Genomic DNA, 18,755 nt, shown 5'->3' with positions numbered 1-18,755 from the left:
ATTTCTAGTTAGACGGGAAAGCTGGCTCAAATACTTTTAAAAAACCAAGGGATCTACTACGTTCTTTGATACCAACAATTTGTATCTATGTAAGCAATACACAACATTTGTAACATTTTTCTGGCTTTGCCTACAAGAAAGGTTTATTAGGAAAGATACTAAACACAAGCTCATGAAATTCATTGGGATCCTGTATGCTTAGTCAGCTAAACGGAGGCTCCTGAAAACCTTCTACAGCCCAGGTGGTTCAGCCAGGGTTGCCAAGTCCAGACAGGGGAATACCTGGAGATTTTGGGGGTGGGGCCTGAGGAGGGAAGGGTTTAGGGAGGGGAAGGAATTCAGTGGGGTATAATGCCATAGAGTCCACCTTCCAAAGCAGCCATTTTCTCCAGCGGAACTGATCTCTGTTGCCTAGAGATCAGTTGTAATAGCACGAGATCTCAAGCTACTTCCTGGAGATTGGCAACCCTATTTCCACCAGAACTGCTAAACACATTTCAGATGCAAAGCCAGGCCTGAAGTCAATATTGAAAGGGGTCAAGGGCAGAGGTGTCATTCAGAAAAGCGTGAGGTTGCCCTGCCATCACTCACACAATCCCCTGACCACCTCCCCCTAAATGTCAGAGGAGTAGGGATGCCAACCTCCAGGTACTAGCTGGAGATCTCCTGCTATTACAACTGATCTCCAGCCAATATAGATCAGTTCCCCTGGAGACAATGGCTGCTTTGGCAATTGGACTCTATGGCATTGAAGTCCCTTCCCCTCCCCAAACCCCGCCCTCCTCAGGCTCCACCCCCAAAATCTCCCGCTGGTGGCAAAGAGGGACCTGGAAACCCTAGGACAAAAAGATATTTACTCAAAACTAAGGTTGCCAGCCCTGGGTTGGGAAATACCTGGAGATTTTGGAGGTGGGACCTGAGGAGGGTGGGTTTCTGTGAGGGGAGGACCATTTTCTCCAGGGGGACTGATCTCGGACTCTGGCAACCCTATGAGTAGCGTCCAATGTGATGGGATTAGTGTTTAAGAAAGCCAAGGCAATATGACAGAGGTGTTGTTTTTCATGGTGTGGACCCTCATTCCTTTTTACCTCGATCAAAATGATTTGCAGGTTTTTGAAGCATTACTAATCTATGACATCGGGGCGGGGGGGAACCTCTTTCCTGGTTCAGAATATCTGGTTTAATTCCACACAAAAAACCTGATAGAAACCTCCAGTAAAGCCCGAATGCATATGGGTAGATATATCTAATGGTTTGTATTCTCAAACGGAACATATTCGGAGGACACCTTTTGCTTCTCTAGAATAAATTTTCATTTTAATGAGAACTGGATTCATTAAATCACTTTAATTAGGAACTCACTTGAAGCGAGCGCTGCTCTCTTTCAGCAATAGGGCTAATAGTTTCCCCTGGCAACCTAGGGTTGCCAACCTCCAGGTACTAGCTGGAGATCTCCTGCTATTACAACTGATCTCCAGCCGACAGAGGTCAGTTCCCCTGGAGAAAATGGCCCCTTTGGCAATTGGACTCTATGGCATTGAAGTCCCTCCCCAAACCCCGCCCTCCTCAGGCTCCGCCCCCAAAACCTCCCGCTGGTGGCGAAGAGGGACCTGGCGATCCTAGCCTGGTTTGATTTGACAGTTACCTTATCTGATGCGATCCTGTGCACACTTATTTGGAAATAAGCTCTGTTGAGAAATAAGAATTGTTTTGAACTGAAAGGGAGAGTATTGGGCTAAATGGATTCTGTCTGGCTGGGGGTTTTGGTTGCCAAGATCTTTAGCAAAATGTCAGAAAGAGTCTTGTGATTACTTTTATTGTGGACTTTAATGCATGGAAATTTGTGCCACAGTAGACTTGTTAGGATGCTAAGCTGTCTCTTGTTATGTTGCAACAACCTAAGAAAGCCAGCGTGGTGTAGCAGCAGACTCTAATCTGGAGAACCGGGTTCGATTCCCCCACTCCTCCACATGCAGCCTGCTGGGTGACCTTGGGCCAGTCACAGTTCTCTCCGAACTCTCTCAGCCCCACCTACCCCACAAGTAGGGTTGTCAACCTCCAGGTACTAGCTGGAGATCTCCCGATATTACAACTGATCTCCAGGCGACAGAGATCAGTTCACCTGGAGAAGATGGCAGCTTTGGCAATTGGACTCTATGGCATTGAAGGCCCTCCCCTCCCCAAACCCTGCCCTCCTCAGGCTCCACCCCAAAAACCTCTCGCAGGTGGCAAAGAGGGACCTGGCAACCCTAAGTAAATTACCATGTGTTTCTGTACCCAATCTAGGGATGCCAGACTTCAGGTGGGACCTGGGGATCCCCCAGAATTACAGCTCATCTCCAGACTACAGAGATCAGTTCCCCTGGAGAAAATGGATGCTTTGGAGGGTGGACTCTTTGGCATCGTATCCCGCTGAGGTCCCTGTCCTCCCCAGGCTTCATCCCCAGATCTCCTGGAGTTGCTAGGTTGCTAGATGGGGGGTGAGTTTCCAGATCCAGATTGTGGAGATTTAGCGATGGAGCCTGGGGAGGAAAGGGACCAAAGGGGGGTGCAAAGGGGGGGTACCCTAGAATCCATCCTCCAAAGCATCCATTTTCGCTGGGGGAGCTGATCTCTGTAGTCGGGAGATGAGGTGTAATTCCAGGGGATCCCCAGGTCCCACCAGGAGGCTAGCATCACTATTATCAAGTATTTGAAATGTATGTGATCAGGACTAAGGAGAGAAATTAAGCACACCCTTTTCATGGTCAATGTACTAACTGCACAACTTCTCTCTTTCCCTTCTTTAGTGTAACAGCGACTACGTGCCTGTTTGTGGCTCCAACGGCGATACCTATCAGAACGAGTGCTACTTGAGACAGGCGGCTTGCAAGCAGCAAAGCGAAATCCTCGTGGTGTCAGAAGGATCATGTGCCACTGGTAAGCGCAGTAGACTCTATGTGCAACACCGCTAAAACCGTATCTGTGTGCATCATTCGGGTGGCTGCCGTATCAATCTCAAATTAATAATTGACACTTTGGCGCCCAGATTGTAGCAACTATCAACTCTTTGTCTTTACTCAGCGTTACCTTTCAGAACCCAGGAAGCTATTGAAGCTTTCTAAAACGTTTATATATTTTGCAATGTTTTGCTTGTCATGTCGGGTTCTCGGCACAGCCTTGGCAAATGCCAGATTTTTCCGGCAATAACGTCCAGTTTCAAAGATTTACTCATTCATAAAGCAAACACCCTTGCAAAACAAAAATTACTGGCTTGCTCATCTTTTGTCTAGGCATGCATGGGGTGTTCTGAATTGCAATTTGGGAGTTTCACCGTGCCAGTTAAAAGGAAGATTTAAAACGAACATCGGAACGATGATGGAAGTTTGCAAACTGAGCTAGATTAACGAGATCTGACTGGAGATAAATTGGGAATCTGATTCTCAGCATTCTGCCGGAATCCCAATTTGGTATTTTGCTAGCTCCCCAGTTGCTTGTCTAGCAAGGGTGCGACGCTGAAGGGTGTTGGTGAACTGAATCTCTGCTGAAACACGGCTCTGATCTGCATAGCTTGTCTCCTTTTTCATTCATATTCATCAGACTGGCTTTAAAAACATCCACCACCCCCCCACAGATTCTGAAGATTAAATTTCCTTTTAAACTGTGGCTTTCCAATCATTTTCAATGTATTTTTCAAATTTGATTACAAGGCAACATAACAAAGTGATAGTATTGACAAATTTTACAACTTTTATTTAGAGAGCCAGCTTGGTGTAGTGGCTAAGGGTGGTGGTTTGGAGTGGTGGACTCTGATCTGGAGAACTGGTTTTGATTCCCCACTGCTTCTAGAGTTGCCAACCTCCAGATAGTGGCTGGAGATCTCCCACTATTACAACTGATCTCCAGCCGATAGAGATCAGTTCACCTGGAGAAAATGGCGGCTTTGGCAATTGGACTCTATGGCATTGAAGTCCCTCCCCTCCCCAAACTGCCCTCCTCAGGCTCTGCCCCCAAAACCTCCCACTGGTGGCAAAGAGGGACCTGGCAACCTTAACTCCTCCACATGAGTGGCAGAGGCTCATCTGGTGAACTGGATTTGTTTCTCCACTCCTTCACATGAAGCCTGCTGGGTGACTATGGGCTAGTCACACTCTCTCAGCCTCACCTACCTCACAAGGTGTCTGTTGTAGGGAGGGGAAGGGAAGGTGATTGTAAGCCGGTTTGATTCTTCCTGAAGTGGTAGAGAAAGTTGACATATAAAAACCAACTCCTCCTCTTCTTCTTCCATTAATGCATTTACTGTAGGGTTGCCAACCTCCAGGTGGTGGCTATTACAACTGATCTCCAGACTGCAAAGATCAGTTCTACTGGGGGAAATGGATGCTTTGGAGGGTGGGCTCTATGGCATTGTATCCCGCTGAGGTCCCTGTCCTCCCCAGGCTTCATTCCTAAATCTCCAAGAGGTTCCCAACGGCTGGTGGCCGTGGTAGGGTTGCCAACCTCCAGGTGGTGACTGGAGATCCCTTCTATTACAAGTAGGGTTGCCAACCTCCAGGTAGTAGCAGATCTCCTGCTATTACAACTGATCTCCAGCCGATAGAGATCAGTCCACCTGGAGAAAATGGCTGCTTTGGCAATTGAACTCTATGGCATTGAAGACCCTCCCCTTCCCAAACCCCACCCTCCTCAGGCTCCGACCCAAAAGCCTCCCACCGGTGGCAACGAGGGACCTGGCAACCCTAATTAAAACTGATCTTCAGGCGACAGAGATCGGTTCCCCTGGACGAAATGGCTGCTTTGGCAATTGGACTCTATGGCATTGATGTCTTTCCCCTCTCCAAACCCTGCCCTCCTCAGGCTCCACCCCCACAAATCTCCAGGTATTTCCCAACCCACAGCTGGCAACCCTAATTTACCATCCCACTACCTACCCAGATTAGCTTCCAAATAAGGTTGCCATATTGCCTGGTTGGCTGGGTCAGCAAGTCACCAGTATCAGCTGGTCCCACTAGCTGGCTTGGATTCTCAGCTTTCATTTTTTTAAAAACCCAAGTCTATAGTCGCTCTAGATCCAGAGATAGAAGGCAAAACGAATAGACAGCATTCCGCCCATTTACGCTGTGGCAACGGGCTTGTACTGCCTTTCTTTTGTTACACCCAATGAGGGAAGTCATAGCTGTGAATGACAGTTATGGGAAACCCAAGCGAATACTTTACTTTTTCATTGCTAGGAATACATCCTGGAGGTTGGCTACCCTAGGCTATGTCCAGGTTGGGAAATACCTGGAGATGTTGGGGGTAGAGCCTGAGGAAGGCATGGTTTGGGAAGGGGTGGGACTTCAATGGGGTATAATGCCATGGAGTCCACCTTCCAAAGCGGCCATTTCCTGCAGGTTAACTGATCTCTGGAGATTAGTTGTCATTCTGGAAGATTTTCAGACCCCACCCAGCAGCTGGCAACTCTGAAGTTTTCTGTTGGATGTTGGCAGTGTAATCTTAAACAGAGTTACAACCTTCCTTTGACTTCACGAAGGGTGTAACTCTACTTAGGACTTCACTGTCAGCTCAGTAGGATGTTGCATTACTAGGGTTGCCAACCTCCAGGTGGCACCTGGAGATCTCTCTGCTATTACAACTGGTCTCCTGGCAATAAAAATCAGTTCCCCTGGATAAAATGGCTGCTTTTGAAGGTGGACTCTATGGCATTGTACCCCATTAAAATCCCTCCCCTCCCTAAACCCCATCCTCTGCAGTCTCTACCCTAAAATCTCCAGGTATGAGAGCCAGCGTGGTGTGGTGGTTAAGAGTGGTGGTTTGGAGTGGTGGAGTCTGATCTGGAGAACGGGGTTTGATTCCCCACTCCTCCACAAGAGCGGTGGACGCTAACCTGGAGAACTGGATTAGTTCCCCCACTCCTATACATGAAGCCAGCTGGGTGACCTTGGGCTAGTCTTTGTTCTCTTAGAGCTCTCTCAGCCTCACCTACCTCACAGGGTTGTGAGGAGGGGAAGGGAAGGTGATTGTAAGCTGGTTTGATTCTTCCTTAAGTGGTAGAGAATGTTGGCATATAAAAACCAACCCTTCTTCTTATTTTCCAACCCAGAGCTGGCAACCTTAGGCATTACATATATGCAGACTGTCCTGTTATGTGTACATAACATTTTTTCCCCATTTTTCTCTTACAGATGCAGGCTCTGGCTCTGGGGATGGAGGTAGGAATCGTTTATTTCACATTCTTTTCCCCCTCGCTCCTGCCTGAATTGGTTGAGACGTTCTCCTACACTGTTAATGGATTTGCTAGGTAGTTCTGTTGCACTACCTTGCATTGCCTGCTGTTTCGATTTTTCTCATGAAATGACATCCTGCATTTTAGTCAAACTAAATGACAATGAAGGGAAGGTTTTTTTTTTAATGAGACACTCAGAAAACTGTTTTGCTTCTGGTTAGATTTTGTATTACTCACGACTGAACTAGGACTCTATCTCCATCTGCTGTTTCACGCTCTCTCGTGGCTCTGAGTTTAAAATAATAATTTCTCTTTGTTCTCATGTCTCTGCATAGCATTTTCACTTTTCTTTGCTGCACAGACATGATTTCTTTTTTCACAACTGGAAGTTTAGAGATACACCCAGTATTAGATTTCAGATTGACAGGGCATCAATTGTGCATTTTAATTCTGGAGTTTTGTGAAAGGTTTGTGACTCTTATGGTTTGCAGAGAGAAAGAGGTAGAGAGAGACAGAGCCGTTTTGTGTTTCTGATGTAACTAGGGTTGCCAAGTATGGGTTGAAAAAAACCCTGGAGATTTTTGGGGTGGAGCTTGAGGAGGGCAGGGTTTGGGGATGGGATGGGGCTTCAGTGGGGTAAAATGCCATAGAGTCCACCTTCCAAGGGGAATTTTCTACAGGGGAACTGATCTCCATTGCCTGGAGGTCAGTTGTAATAACAGGAGATCTCCAGCCCACTGCCTGGAGGTTGGCAACCTTAGATTTAATGGCAAACTAGATTTTTGTCATGAAAGAAAAAATAGCTAATCTTACCAACTCTGAAGGTAGGAGAATGGGACATGAGGTAGGTTACATGCCCAAGGATCGCTGCGGTTTTGTTTTATGAAGCGGTGAAGCATCGTCTGATAGACGTCATCGAGTTTTCTCTTGAGAAAGTTGTTTCTCGTGGGTTTCTTTTCCAAGGTCTTCATCTAACTTGTTGTCGTATCTGAAAACAGACCTGGACTATTACCACAACCTAACGCATCCTCCTACTGTTTAGATATAAGTTTGTGCATTTGCTTTTGAAATACCGTGTGTGTGGGGGGGGGGAATAAATCTGGATCTCACCTCAGTCTTTGTACCTGGAAGTTGGATATTTTGGCATCCCTCCGCACACACAGCAATGTCAACACAATCTGAACAGTCCCAGAATTGATCTGGTTTAAGATAGAAGGGAAGCGTTGAACCCTGGAAGAATACTATCAAAGGAGCATATGCCATTGATTCATGATACTGAGTGGGAATATGATGGTTTGCAATGGAAATAGGATGGCTTGCTGTCGATCCATGAATGTTGACCCTGTGCATATTTATGACAAATGTGGTAATTTCAGGCGGAATAGAGGAACTTGCAAGGTGGTTGGCCCTTCTCATTTTAGCTGGATACTTTAGAGCAGTGGTTCCCAAACGTTTCGGGCCACCGCCCCCTTGGTTCCACAAACTCCACCCCAGAGCCCCCTACCCTATAAAAAGCATTATTCAAAATAGGGGTTAGCATGAATCACTAACGAAGATAATAACAATAAAATTTCAAAACAGGGACAATTAATTGCACATCTATTCAAAATCAAATTAAAACTTTTTAGTTGAAATTTATTCGACAAAACTGATGAACTTGATCCAGTGGTACCAGCTCTTCAAAGTCTGGGGGGGAAATTCTGATAGTTTCCACCAAATTTGCCAGCAAGGTGCCATAGCTTGATCTATTGAAAATTAATGAACAACACAGTTGAAGGGGCCCACCTCCAGCACCCTCTGCTGCCCCCTTGGCTCTTAGTGCCCCCTTAGGTAATCCCACCGCCCCCCAGGGGGTGGTACTGCCCACTTTGAGAACCATTGCTTTAGAGGAATGGATTGGATCTGTGTTTCTGAAACAGAATTTTCTGCCAGATCAGATTGCCTAGAATAGGTTGTGGGTTAATCTTTCTAGGGTGAATATCTTTTTTTTTTTTTTTTTTTTGCTTCTCGGCTTAGAAGTGCTTTGTCTTTCTTTGCTTTGCTTTGCCCTTCGCTCTCTGTGCGGGACGCTCTAGCCCAGTTCTGATCGGGATCTTTATTTTAGATGTGGCACCCAGAAGCTCTTAACACACAATGCCGTTGGGTTGGTCAAGATGACTTTGCTGCTCTAGTCCCCTTATCGTAATCTTCTGTAATAGCTTTCTATTCATTTCCTTCAGACTGTTCATACGTCTAGGTTTCAGGCACAGTATCGGGCTCTTTCAAATCCATTTCATTTCTGAGCTTTTATGCTTTTGTGAGAAACGCTTCCCGACGTATTTGTGTTTGTGTATATATATATATATTTAATGCAACAGTTCCAGCATTTCCAAAAGAAACAAATGATCTCTTTCTCTGTTTTTGTGGCGACTCAAAACCTCATTATCCAAACATCCTCATTCATCCGAACTGTCTGGCAGACATCAAAAAAGATTGTCAGATAAGTGGGATAGCTATTAACATGGGGTTATTTCGACATGAGATTTACAGGAGACAAATAATGTCGTTTATGTGACTGGGAGATTTACATTATTGAGTTACGGATAATGGAGGAAGGTTTGTGTTTGGTTCACATAACTACTTTGCTCACCCTTTCTTCTTTGATAGGGTTGCCAGTTTGGGTTAGGATATACCTGGAGATTTTGGGGGTGGAGACTGAGGAGGGGAGGGTTTGGGGAGGGGAGGGACTTCGACAGGGTATAATGCCATAGTGTCCACCTTCCAAATCGGATGTTTTCTCCAGGTGAACTACTCTTGGTCACCTGGAGATCAGTTGTAATAGCGGGAGATCTCCTGCCACCACCTGGAGGTTGGCAACCCTAACCAAAAGCCAGGAGGTTCTCCTATTGAGAAAAGCCCTGAGGCACGGCAGGAAGGAAAAGTAGTACACCAGCAGCTCTGAGAAGCTTGCTCAGAAAAGGCAAGACGAGCCGGAAGTGATGGGGCACGTCCCTCAACAACCTCTACAGAAACCATAGAGTATTTGGAGGGATATGCTAGAGCGTCCCCATCACATCTGGGTTTGATGGAGACTCTCTAGCACATTCCTCCAAATACTCTATGGTTTTCATAGAGGGTTTTTTTTTTTTTTTAGGGATGTGCTAGTGTCCCCGTCACTTCCAGGTTTACCCCAGAAGGGACATTATTGCGCGCACACGAAGCTCCCACTTGTGGCAAGGGGGGACCTGGAAACCCTATCCCCGGCTCCCAGATCATCTGTGTGTAATGGCAGAGCATGCTTTGCCAACTGTATCTACCTATGGTTCTCTGAGAAGCAAGGCCATGTTTTGTATTAATAGCTGACTGTAGCAGTCTGTTGATGCTAACAGATTTTGTCCCTTGTTGATGTTACAACACATCCAGAGGCATTTTTTTTTGTTGCACCAGATACTTGTGTGAGCAAATTCTCACACAATGAAAGACCTACAACTGGTGTTATCAATTCACACCTAGGAACACAGGATATAAGGTTTACAATTACCTTGTAAGGTGCATTTCCGGATGTGTTTTTGGATAATCGTGTTTTGCATAATTTGACCACTGAGGAAGGCCCAAGAGGCAGAAACATGTATGGTATTTATATTTTGCATATCATTGGTAGGGTTGCCAGGTCCCCCCTCTCCTCTGGCGGGAGGGTTTTTGGGATGGAACTGAGGGAGGGTTCGCGGGTGCGCGACTGCGCCGAAACGATCCCATCACTTCCGGTTTACACTTGGAAGTGCCACATAGAGTTGCCAGGTCCTTCTCCGCCACTGGTGGGAGGTTTTTGAGGCAGAGCCTGAGGAGGGTGGGATTTGGGGAGGGGAGGGATTTTGATGCCATAGAGTCCGATTGCTGAAGCGGGCATTTTCTCCAGGTGAACTGTTGGCTGGAGATCAGTTGTAATAGCAGGAGATCTCCGGCTACTACCTGGAGGTTGGCAACCCTAGTGCCGCATCGCAACAGGCCTTTTACCACTCAAACCGGGCGTAAACAGAATGTGACGTGATCGCGTTGGCTCGGTTGCGCATGCACGCATGCCCTGCTTTCGAGCCAGGCAATGGATTGGCGGGCAATTGCCCGCCAATCTAAGCGACTTGGCAATCCTAACCATCAACAGTGTTGATTATTTTTATAACAGTTTATGCTGGTCGTTTCTAGGGCTGCCAGGTCCCTCTTCACAACTGGCGGGAGGTTTTTGGGGCAGAGCCTGAGGAGGGCGGGATTTGGTGAGGGGAGGGACTTCAATGCTATAGAGTCCAATTGCCAAAGTGGCCATTTCCTCCAGGGGAACTGATCTCTATTGGCTGGAGATCAGTTGTAATAGCAGAAGATCTCCAGCTAGTACCTGGAGGTCGGCAACCCTAGCGGTTTTATATGTAGCCTGTAGTCCAGGCCCAGTGCTTTTATCCATTTCATTGTGTACACCTAATAAATATATTACTTGTAAGAGTATTTAGTTTTCAGCTCAACCTTTAGGTTCTCTGACACACAAGGCCATGTACAATAACCTCCAGCGGCATCATTACGCTTCGGTGGCAGGTAAATTTCACAGAGTAAGGGGGGAAAAAGGGATACATTATCAACGTTGGTTTTTAAACCTGTCCTGGGAGCAAAGTCGGGCATTCTCCCCAGGTAATGAGAGCACCGCAACTAAAAGCCTGGTTTCCAAACAATTTCAGATGAAAAGCCGGGGCTGACAAAAACAGACAAGTGGAACAGGACCTCGGGGACTGACTAGGCAGAGCGCAAGAGAATCGATCTGCACAGTAGGCAGGATCGAGTCTTTCTGCCTTCCTTTTAAGGTCCTACAGAGCTGCCTGGATGGTGTATTAAATCCGCGACTGAATAGACAAGTGGTGCAGAAGGACATTAATATGCCAGAAGGGAGGAAAAGATAATCCTTGTCATTTGAAGACTCTCACAGCTTCCTGCTTTAGCAGGTAGAAAGCTACATAATAATAATAAAAAAACATCATTTCAGATGTCATTAAAGCAGGAGTTGGGGAATTTTGCTTGCGGATGAAGGAATGGGACACTTTCCGTGGCGTTTCCCCAAGATGCACACTCACCGGAATTAGGATCAAGGCAGAGTCGGGAGAAATTAAAGTTGGGGATGCAAAAAAACCCAGAAGATCGAAGCGTGCAAAAATTGGCATGGTGGGCCGGCCCAAATCACTGAAATAAATGGGCAGGCCTCCTGGAACGTAAGAAGAACATTGAGGTGGTTGTTTCAGAAGGGTAGCTGTGCTGATCTGCAGTAGACAAGCAAGATTCGAGTCCAGTAGCACTGGGGTTGGGAAATGCCTGGAGATGTTGAGGGTAGAGCCTGAGGAGGGCAGAGTTTGTGGAGGGGAGGGACTTGAATGGGGTATAATGCCATAGAGTCCACCTTCCAAAGTGGCCATTTTCTCCAGGGAAACTGATCTCTATCGCTTGGAGATCAGTTATAATCCGGGAGATCTCCAGCCACCACCTGGAGGTTGGCAACTTTAAGCATTCCCTCAATCCAGTAAGCTTGTCACTTGATCAAAGAAGGAAACGAGGTTGGTCTGGCAGGACCTGTTGGGGACAAATCCATGCTGACTTCCACGAATCACCAAGTTGTCCTTCAGATGCTCACAGATTGATCTCTTTAATATCTGCTCCAGTATCTCCCCTGGGATAGAGGTCAAACTGACTGGCCTGCAGTTTCCTGGGTCATCCCTCTTCCCTTTTTTGAAAATAGGGATAACATTCGCCCTCCTTCAGTCCTGTGGCAAATCTCCCGTCCTCCAAGAGGTCTGGAAGACGATGGGCAAAGGCTCTGCAAGCTCTTTAGAAAGTTCTTTGAGCGCTCTTGGGTGCATACCGTCTGGCCCGGGGGGATAGAGTTGCCAACCTCCAGGTAATAGCAGAAGATCTCCTGCTATTACAACTAATCTCTAGCTGATAGAGATCAGTCCACCTGGAGAAAATGCCCGCTTTGCCAACTGGACTCTATGGCATTGAAGTCCCTCCCCTCCCCAAACCCCGCCCTCCGGCTCCACCCCAAAAACCTCCCGCCGATGACAAAGAGGGACCTGGCCACCCTACCGGGGGATCTGTACTCAGCCAATGCAGCCAGGTGCTTCTTAACTCCCTCTCATGTCAACCAGCAGCCCAGAGCTGCTGGTAACAAAATTTGTTCAAATCCTGAATGAAATACTGGGCAGGGGGGGACCGCTTTGGAGATTTGCTTCCTTATCCTCCGGAACACCACATAAAGCTTCAGCTCAGCTCCCTGGGGTCGAGTTTCCGCTCCTGGGGGCCTGACAGTGAGCGAGTTTTGTCTGCTGGATTGTTGACTTGGCATTTCCAGAGCTCATTTAAAGGAGAAAATGCTAACGCTGCCTGGGCTGGTATTAATATGAGAGCCTAATGCTCATTTCCTCTGGGAGTGGTAATAAGGAGCGTGGGTACTGGGGTTGCCAACCTCCAGGTACTAGCTGGAGATCTCCTGCTATTACAACTGATCTTCAGTCAATAGAGATCAGTTCACCTGGAGAAAAATGGCCACTTTAGCCATTGGACTCTATGGCATTGAAGTCCCTCCCCAAACCCCACCCTCCTCAGGCTCCGCCCCAAAAATATCCCACCAGTGGCAAAGAGGGACCTGGTAACACTAGAGTTCATAGAAGTCAAGAGCTGCTGCTAGAGCCAGAGGAATAGGTCGGTGCTTAAGGCCATAGGGTTGCCAGCTCTGATTGGGAAATATCTGGAGATTTTTGGGGCGGAGCCTGAGGAGGGTGGGGTTTGGGGAGGGGAGGGACTTTAGTCCCATAGAGTCCAGTTGCCAAAGCAGCCATTTCCTCTAGGTGAACTGAAGATCTCTGTCGGCTGGAGATCAGTTGTAACAGCAGGAGATCTCCAGCTAGTACCTGGAGGTTGGCAACCCTACATGGCCAAGAATGCCGTTTTGATTCACGCATGGTTCAGAGACTAGTCTCCTTTTAGGTTTGCTGCCAGCCCTGGGTTGGGAAATACCTGGAGATTTTGTGGGAGGAACCTGAGGAGGGTGGGGTTTGGGGAGGGGAAGGACTTTAACGGGGTATAAGGTCTACCTTTCAAAGCAGTCATTTTCTCCAGGTGAACTGATCTCTGGAGACCAGTTGTAATAGTGGGAGATCTCCAGCTACCACGTGGAGATCGGTAACCCTGTCTTCTTTCCAGGCTCAGCTGGCCTAGCCATATCAGTCAGATTACTGTAATGAGCTCTACATTTGGTTGCACTTGAAGACAACTCTGCTGGTACCAAAGGTATACCTTTGGCTTGGCTTGTGTACCACGTATGCATCCAGCCTGCTTTTGAAAAACTTCACTGGATCCCAGTTTGGTTCTGGGCTCCGTTCTGGACTCTGGTTCTTACATCGCAGTCTGCAAGACCTGGGTAGGGTAGGGACTTCAACGAAGTACAATGCCCTAGAGACCATCCTCCAAAGCTGCAGTTTCCTCCAGAGGAATTGATCTTTGTAGACTTGAAATCAGTTGTAATTCTTGGGAACTCCAGGCCCCACTTGGGGGTTGGTAACTCTAATCTGTACCAAATAGACTCATGCCATTTGCCATGTAGTGTTAATTTAGGGTTGCCAACTTCCAGGTGGCCCATGGAGATCTGCTATTACAGCTGATCTCCAGACGGCCAAGATCCGTTCCCCTGGAGAAAATGGCCGCTTTTGAGGGTGGACTCTCTGTGGCATTTTACCCCACTGAGGTCCCCGTCCTCCCTAGGCTCTACCCCCAAATCTCTAGGAGTTTCCCAACCTGGAGTTGGCAACCCTAAATGTGGTACATTGGAGGCAATTGCACACACACACACACACCCCAACACTTATAAGTGGGAAGAATAAATAAAGTGAGATGAATGCCCTTCCAACCCGTGGTTCAGTGGTAGAGCATCTGCTTGGCAGGCAGAAGATCCCAGGTTCAATCCCCGGCATCTCCAGTTAAAGGGACTGGGCAGTAAGTGATGTGAAAGACTCAGCCTGAGACCCTGGAGAGCCGCTGCCAGTCTGAGTAGACAATACTGACTTTGAGGGACCGAGGGTCTGATTCAGTATAAGGCAGCTTCATGTGTTCGTGTGTTCAACCGGCAATATACTGTGTCATAAAAATATATCCTTTAAAAAAAAAAAAAGGAGCAGGAGGTGACGTATGTATTATAAGAACCAAAGTAGTTCCTAGCATTCACTAAAGACTAGTAAGTAAAGTATTTTTTTAAAGCCGATTTTGTTCTTTTTTAAAATGTAGAGAATTGGTGAGTGTTTATTTTTTTTCATGCTTCCCTATGGGAGGGGGGAAATCGGTACAGAAGTCCCACTCAGACTCAGTTGGACGCGGGTTCTGAGGCGAACTAATGGCGTTGCTCTCTGCAGCTTTGCTTTCATTCTTACGGTTGCTCACGGTGATCCGATAAAATGGAATCTCTTTTTCCTCTGTCGCTTTGTGATTATGTGCAACTTAACTTGTGCCAGTATTGTATTCAGAGCCTCCGGGTGCTAACTCGAGATCGAAATGCAACCCGTGATCCCTTTCTGAACTGTTATGGACACCTAGGTTTGCCAACCTCCAGGTGTTGGCTGGAGATCTCCCACTATTACAACTGATGTCCAGGTGACAGAGATCAGTTTCCCAGGAGAAGGTGGCCACTTCGGCAATCAGACTCTATGGCATTGAAGCCCTTCCCCTCTCCAAACCACACCCTCCTCAGGCGCCGTCCCCAAAATATCCAGGTATTTACCAACCCAGAGCTGGCAACCCTATGGACACCTCTATTTCTTCTAGGGTTGCCAGGCCAAGCTTGATATTCAGTGGGAGGGGTAGGGGGCAGGACATGGGGGGACAGTGATGGCAGTAGTGTTGCGAGCTCCGGGTTGGGAAATACCTAGAGATTTTTGGGGCGGAGCCTGAGGAGGGTGGGGTTTGGGGAGAGGAGGGACTTCCATAGAGTCCAATTGCCAAAGCGGCCATTTTCTCCAGGGGAACTGATCTCTGTCAGTTGGAGATCAGTCATAATAGCAGGAGATCTCCAGCTACTACATGGGCATTGGCAACCCTAGATGACGGCAACATTGTCAATGTCATGGTGTCACTTGCAGGTACAACCCAGAGGTGACCGGGTGGTGGTGGAAAGCACTCTCTAGTTGCAGCTGAAGTATGGCGACCCTGTAGAGTTTTCAAGGCAAGAGACGTTCAGACATGGTTGGCCATTGCCTGCCTCCACATAGCAACCCTGGACTTCCATGGTGGACTCCCATCCAAGTACTAACCAGGGCCAACCCTACTTAGCGAGATCTGACAGGATGGGGCAAGCCTGAACCATTCAGGCCAGGGCAACAATGGGTAGCTCTAGGAATTGCTGGAGACTCTATTCTTAAATGTTATGGTTTTACCATAGAGTTTCCAGCAATTCCTAGAGCTACCCACTGTTATTTCTAGGTTGTACCTGGAAGTAGCATAACCAGCACAGAGGCCAATGGCAATTTTTCTTTTCTTTCTCTTGCTCTGTTTTATTTTTTTACTGCTGCCACTTGGAGTGACAATCAGTGGGAGACCTAATTTTCTTATTTGCCTTTGTGAACAGTGGAACGGAGGTCCCTCTGGAGCTTAGAGCTGTATGTGAGGATGCTTTGGTTCCTATATATGTAATGGCTGTTGGCATGCTTGGTGCTGTGGCTTAGTGTGTGGCAGGAATATCTTCCTTACAACACAGGGTAGATGCTTTCTTTGGAGTTTGAAGAATCTAAACCTAGGAGTAAATTGTAGAGAGCAGGATTAAAACCAACAGGGAGTTTTGTGGTATGGTACTGTTGGATAGAACAAGAAGAAAAGTTGGTTTTTATTTGCTGACTTTCTCTACCACTTTAGGAAGAATCAAATTGGCTTACAATCACCTTCCCTTCCCCTCCCCACAACAGAAACTCTGTGAGGCAGGTGGGGCTGAGAGAGTGTGACTAGCCCAAGGGCACCCAGCTGGCTTCATGTGGAGGAGTGGGGGAACCAACCCAGTTCTCCAGATTAGAGTCCACCACTCATGTGGAGGAGTGGGGAATCAAGCTCGTTTCTCCAGATCAGAGTCCGCCACTCCAAACCACTGCTCTTAACCGCTACATCATGCCGGTTTTCACTAGGATTGCAGCTCCAAGTTGGGTTGGATAGAGACTAGGGTTGCACCTCCAAGCCCTTCCTTATTTCTAACCTCACAGCAATCTTGTGAGTCTGGCCAAAAGTGACCCAGCAACAGGGTCGCCAGCCTTCAGGTATCATGGCAAAGGGTTGCCAACCTCTAGGTACAAGCTGGAGATCTCCTGCTATTACAACCTATCTCCAGCCAATAGAGATCACCTGGATAAAATGGCCGCTTTGGCAATTGGACTCTATGGCATTGAAGTCCCTCCCCTTCCTAAACCCTGCCCTCCTCTGGCTCCACCCCCAAAACCTCCCGCCAGTGGTGAACAGTGACCTGGCAACCCGAGGGGGGTTTGAACCCGGATCTTCCAGATCTTGCACGGTTGTTTTCTATACTTTTACTCAGTGCTTGTTGGTGGATTTCTTTGGCCTCCCTGGTTTTCCTATCACCTCCCCGAGGTGGAGTTATACAAATGCGCATGCAGGGGTTTGTGCGTCATGATGTATCTTGTAGGCACAAGGGCTTGTGATAGGGTGATAAATTATGACAAGGGAGGAAGGGATTTTAACAAGAGGACAAAAAAAATCAGTGACACATTTTCTGGACAATAACATAATACTCTGTGTCTATGGAGCCGGACTGTCGTACTGTATGTGGGAATGCGCCAGTTAATTAAACCAAAGGTCAGGCATCTATTTTCCTTCTGTACTGTTCTATGCACAGTGATTAATCTAGTCCTGGCGCTGAATATCTGGGTGTGAGAGCGGCGATCCACATTTGTTCTACATTTATTTTTGCTGTCTCTCTTAAAAGGCACGCGCGCACACACACACCCCAAACGAACTGCTGCTGACCCAAATACATTTATACCTGTCTTGGCGCTATTTTGGTGCAAATAACTGTTACATTCGGCAAAGGCTGTTTCTCTGCCCCCCCCTCCCCGCCCCCGTTTAAAAAATCTTTGCTTTATTGCAAGGCTGATTGATAGGCCTGGCTATGGAGAGCACAATGAAGGATGCTGTAAACACCTCCCGAGCAATACTACTCGCGCCAAAATACTCGATAAAAGCCCAAGCGCGCATTGATTTGAATGAAGCTGTGGATAAATGTGTTGCAAAAGGACACGGCGTTCACAACGGAAGTGCAAATAATGGGAACAGAGTAAAGCAGCTGGAAAACACACTTTGGTTTGAGTCTCGGTTCTCTCGCTTCCCTTCAATTTTAGAGCCACCAGCTATTGTGGAGAATACTTAGCGATTGATTGGTTTAATTCGTTTTGTACTTTGCCTTTCTCCCCAATGGATAGGGTTGCCAACCTCCAGGTACTTGTAAAAAAAGCAGCACGAGGGCTCACAACAAATTTTTTGTTTCAAAGTTCTATATGATATTCAATGATAAACCAAACGTCATTACTGCATGTAAAATTACAATTTAGTAACAGAACCAAGGTAAGTATTTCTCTCATACACTTTAACAAGCCAAGGAATAAAAAATTAATTAACAGAACCAAGGTAAGTATTACTCTCATACACCTTGACAACTTAATGAGTAAATCAGTCCGTCATATAAGTGATAGTAAAGTAAAATAGTCTTAATGACCACCAACTTGTGGTTTATGTGCAAATCTCCATTCCACAACGATTCTTTGTGAAGAGCCAAGAAGAGCCAAGACGATACCTCCGGTATCGATACCTTTCTGAAGGACATGGGAACCAGTGGTCTATGAACCCTCAGGGTCTCACTTAATAATCAAGGTGCTAACAAAATCAAAATTGAAAATCAACTGAAGAAGCTTACGCGAAACGAATACCTAGCCGGAGGTATCGTCTTGGCTCTTCTTGGCTCTTCACAAAGAATCGTTGTGGAATGGAGATTTGCACATAAACCACAAGTTGGTGGTCATTAAGACTATTTTACTTTACTATCACTTATATGACGGACTGATTTACTCATTAAGTTGTCAAGGTGTATGAGAGTAATACTTACCTTGGTTCTGTTAATTAATTTTTTATTCCTTGGCTTGTTAAAGTGTATGAGAGAAATACTTACCTTGGTTCTGTTACTAAATTGTAATTTTACATGCAGTAATGACGTTTGGTTTATCATTGAATATCATATAGAACTTTGAAACAAAAAAATTGTTGTGAGCCCTCGTGCTGCTTTTTTTACAACTACGTTATTATCAGCACAGGTATTGTGTTTGCTGAGAACCTCCAGGTACTAGCTGGAGATCTCCCGCTATTACAGCCGACAGAGATCAGCTCACCTGGAGAAAATGGCTGCTTTGGCCATTGGATTCTATGGCATTGAAGTCCCTCCCCTCCCCAAACCCCGCCCTCCTCAGGCTCTGCCCCAAAAACCTCCCACCGGTGGCGAAAAGGGACG

General features: G+C 46.8%; 1 protein-coding gene across 1 annotated transcript in view; it reads left to right on the top strand.

Annotated features, from left to right (window-relative positions):
• TMEFF2 (transmembrane protein with EGF like and two follistatin like domains 2) overlaps positions 1-18,755 on the top strand; it is a 215,699-nt gene that overhangs the window by 21,356 nt on the left and 175,588 nt on the right. The window contains exons 3-4 of the mRNA XM_056861235.1: positions 2,790-2,919; positions 6,165-6,191. Coding sequence (XP_056717213.1) covers positions 2,790-2,919; positions 6,165-6,191 — 157 coding nt within the window. The remainder of the gene's footprint in view (positions 1-2,789; positions 2,920-6,164; positions 6,192-18,755) is intronic.

Source organism: Euleptes europaea, chromosome 15 (assembly GCF_029931775.1).
Source record: "Euleptes europaea isolate rEulEur1 chromosome 15, rEulEur1.hap1, whole genome shotgun sequence".
Taxonomy (NCBI): domain Eukaryota; kingdom Metazoa; phylum Chordata; class Lepidosauria; order Squamata; family Sphaerodactylidae; genus Euleptes; species Euleptes europaea.
This window is presented reverse-complemented; position numbering and strand designations above follow the sequence as displayed.